This window comes from Rana temporaria, chromosome 9 (genome assembly GCF_905171775.1).
Source record: "Rana temporaria chromosome 9, aRanTem1.1, whole genome shotgun sequence".
Taxonomy (NCBI): domain Eukaryota; kingdom Metazoa; phylum Chordata; class Amphibia; order Anura; family Ranidae; genus Rana; species Rana temporaria.
The window spans coordinates 5,828,939-5,832,878 of record NC_053497.1 but is presented as its reverse complement, the minus strand read 5'-3'; the positions used below and the strand labels follow the sequence as shown (position 1 = coordinate 5,832,878).

The 3,940-nt window shown below is 54.8% G+C and overlaps 1 protein-coding gene across 1 annotated transcript in view; it reads left to right on the top strand.

The window, feature by feature from the left end:
- The window catches only part of NOX1 (NADPH oxidase 1), a 74,443-nt gene extending 71,668 nt beyond the window's left edge, over positions 1–2,775 (top strand). The window contains exon 13 of the mRNA XM_040322720.1: positions 2,226–2,775. Within this exon, the coding sequence (XP_040178654.1) occupies positions 2,226–2,352 (127 nt within the window). The 3' untranslated portion in view covers positions 2,353–2,775. The remainder of the gene's footprint in view (positions 1–2,225) is intronic.
- The last annotated feature ends 1,165 nt before the right edge of the window (positions 2,776–3,940 follow it).

The window sequence follows — 3,940 nt, the reverse complement described above, 5'->3', positions numbered from 1 at the left end:
GCCCTCCACCAACTATAGTCCCCCCTCAGTACAGACCCTCCTCCACTAACTACAGATCCCCCTCCCACAGTATAAATACCCCCTCCCTCAGTACAGACCCCCTCCCTCAGTACAGACCCCCCTCCCTCAGTACAGACACCCCCTCCCTCAGTACAGACACCCCCTCCCTCAGTACAGACCCCCTCCCTCAGTACAGACCCCCCTCCCTCAGTACAGACACCCCCTCCCTCAGTACAGACCCCCCTCCCTCAGTACAGACACCCCCTCCCTCAGTACAGACACCCCCTCCCTCAGTACAGACCTCCCCCTCAATACAGACCACCTTCCGTCAGTATAGACCCCCTCACTAAGTACTGACCCCCTCTCCCTCAGTATAGACCCCCAATCAATGTAGAATCCCCCCTTTAGTGCAGACCCCATCAATATAGACACCCCCTTTAGTATAGAATCCCCCCTTAGTGCAGACCCCCACAGTATAGACACCCCTCCTTCGTGTAGACCCCCATAAGTATAGAATCCCTCCTTAGTGCAGACACCGGCAGTGTAGACACTCCTCCTTAGTGCAGACCCCCCATCAGTATAGAATCCTCCCTTAGTGCAGACCACCATCAGTCCTTAGTGCATACCCCCGGGAGTGTAGACACCCCTCCTTAGTGCAGACCCCCAATCAGTATAGAATCCCTCCTTAGTGCGGACACCGGCAGTGTAGACACTCCTCCTTAGTGCAGACCCCCCATCAGTATAGAATCCCCCCTTAGTGCAGACCCCCACAGTATAGACACCTCTTCTTAGTGCAGACCCCCCATCAGTATAGACACCCCTCCTTAGTGCAGACCCCCACAGTATAGACACCCCTCCTTAGTGCAGACCCCCACAGTATAGACACCCCTCCTTAGTGCAGACCCCCACAGTATAGACACCCCTCCTTAGTGCATACCCCCACAGTATAGACACCTCTCCTTAGTGCAGACCCCCCATCAGTATAGACACCCCTCAGTGCAGACCCCCCATCAGTATAGACTCCCCCTTAGTGCAGTCCCCCCCATCAGTATAGACTCCCCCCTTCGTGCAGACCCCCATCAGTATAGAATCCCCCTTAGTGCAGTCCCCCCCATGAGTATACACTCCCCCCTTCGTGCAGACCCCCATCAGTATAGAATCCCTCCTTAGTGCATACCCCTGGGAGTGTAGACACTCCTCCTTAGTGCAGACCCCCATCAGTAAAGAATCCTCCTTAGTGCAGACCCCCATCAGTAAAGAATCCTCCTTAGTGCATACCCCCATCAGTATAGAATCCCCCTTAGTGCAGTCCCCCCCATGAGTATACACTCCCCCCTTCGTGCAGACCCCCATCAGTATAGAATCCCTCCTTAGTGCATACCCCTGGGAGTGTAGACACTCCTCCTTAGTGCAGACCCCCATCAGTAAAGAATCCTCCTTAGTGCAGACCCCCATCAGTAAAGAATCCTCCTTAGTGCATACCCCCATCAGTATAGAATCCCCCTTAGTGCAGACCCCCATCAGTATAGAATCCCCCTTAGTGCAGACCCCCACAGTTTAGACATCGCCCCTTAGTGCAAACCCCCCATCAATATAGACACGACACCCCCTTTGGTGAATTCTCCCTTCGTGCAGACCCCCATCAATATAGACATGATACCCCCTTTGGTGAATTCTCCCTTCGTGCAGACCCCCCCATCAGTATAGAATCCCCCCTTAGTGCAGACCCCCCATCAGTATAGAATCAATCCCCCTTAGTGCAGACCTCCCATAGCACCCTCCCCTGCACATGTCCATCTACTAATCTACTTATAGAGAGTACAGACCTCAGAACAGCACGGCCGCGGACGTATACACACAGAGGTGTGTCATTCGGGCTCCTCCTCACTGGATGTAAACAGAGAGGAAGGGATGGCTTCAGTCCACTCCATTGGGGACACAGAGTAAGCGAGAGGCACAGATCATCGGCCGGTGTCAGCAGTGCTGCTATCCACGGTTGTCACCCCCCTGCCCCCACCTAGCAACGCCACTGCTTGAAAACATGGCATGTTGGAGTATTTGAGGACTGAGGTTGAGAAGCACTGGTGTAGGGGCAACCATGCTACATATTACCCTAAAACTCATGGCCACTGCGAGGAACAGTGCCGATCGTTAAAAAAATATATATATATTATGTAACAATATGTTCCTATTTCATTTAATTGGATTGTTTTCTGTCTTCACAGGTCTACCGTTGGCGTGTTCCTTTGTGGCCCCCAAGCGCTGGGGAAGAGCCTACAGCAGTGCTGCCATCAGTTCTCCAGTATGGACCCCAGAAAAGTTCAATTCTACTTCAACAAGGAGAACTTCTGAGTTGGAATGATGGACAAGCGCGGTGACGGGGGGCTGGAGTGCTGGAAGACACGGCGACATAGAACAGATATGAAGGGACACAAACACGTGTCAGGAGTGATGGATTCCTCTGGAATAGAAAACAACTCGGGCTTCTGTCTTTCCTTCTGGTTTCCCGGTCTCCTCCGGAAAGAGATGAAGACTTGGCAGTTCCTGTCCTGACTTTTCATCTAAAGTGTGCGCCAATTCCCCTGATGTCAGTCATATGGCGGGGATCAGAAATGACCTGCTTACAGAATGGAATATTATTTATAATAGTAGAGCGCATCCTCAAAAATGTTACACAGCCTCACAACCAAGACATTAGATATGATACAGGATCCCATCCCGTGGCTAGCGGCGGCGAGGGATCTCGCCTCCCGTGGCTAGCGGCGGCGAGGGATCTCGCCTCCCGTGGCTAGCGGTGGCGAGGGATCTCGCCTCCGTGGCTAGAGGCGGCGAGGGATCTCGTCCCCGTGGCTAGAGGCGGCGAGGGATCTCGTCCCCGTGGCTAGAGGCGGCGAGGGATCTCGTCCCCGTGGCTGGAGGCGGCGAGGGATCTCGTCCCCGTGGCTAGAGGCGACGAGGGATCTCGTCCCCGTGGCTAGAGGCGGCGAGGGATCTCGTCCCTGTGGCTAGAGGCGGCGAGGGATCTCGTCCCCGTGGCTAGCGGCGGCGAGGGATCTCGTCCCCGTGGCTAGCGGCGGCGAGGGATCTCGTCCCCGTGGCTAGCGGCGGCGAGGGATCTCGTCCCCTTGGCTAGAGGCAGCGAGGGATCTCGCCCCCCCCCTGTGGCTAGAGACGGTAAGGGATCTCGCCCCCCCCCCCCCCCGTGGCTAGAGGCGGTAAGGGATCTCGCCCCCCCCCCCCGTGGCTAGAGGCAGTGAGGGATCTCGCCCCCCCCCCGTGGCTAGAGGCAGTAAGGGATCTCGGGCCCCCCGTGACTAGAGGCAGCGAGGGATCCTGTCCATTGCCTATACATCAGTGTTTCTCAACTCCAGTCCTCAAGCCACCCCAACAGGTCATATTTTCAGGATGTCTATTAGTTTGCACAGGTGATTTGATCAGTTGCACTGCCTTCTTAATTATCACAGCCGTTTCATCTGAGGGAAATCCTGATAACAGGACCTGGTGAGGTCCCTTGACGACTGGAGTTGCCAAACACTGCTATACATGATACGGGGCTAAATATGACATGGAATCCCATCCTATGGATGGACATAAAGGGGATTCCCATCCCATGGCTAGACCTGGCGAGGGAACCCATCCCATGGCTAGACCTGGCGAGGGAACCCATCCCATGGCTAGACCTGGCGAGGGAACCCATCCCATGGCTAGACCTGGCGAGGAATCCCATCCCACGGCTAGATTTGGCGAGGGAACCCATCCCATGGCTAGATATGATATCAAATTCCACAGCTAGATAGGATACAGAATCCCATCCAGTGACTATGCTAATGGCTACATAAAGACATAGAATCCCATCCTATGGATGGACATAAGGGGGATTCCCATCCCACGGCTAGACTTGATGAGGGAACCCATCCCACGGCTAGACTTGGCGAGGGAA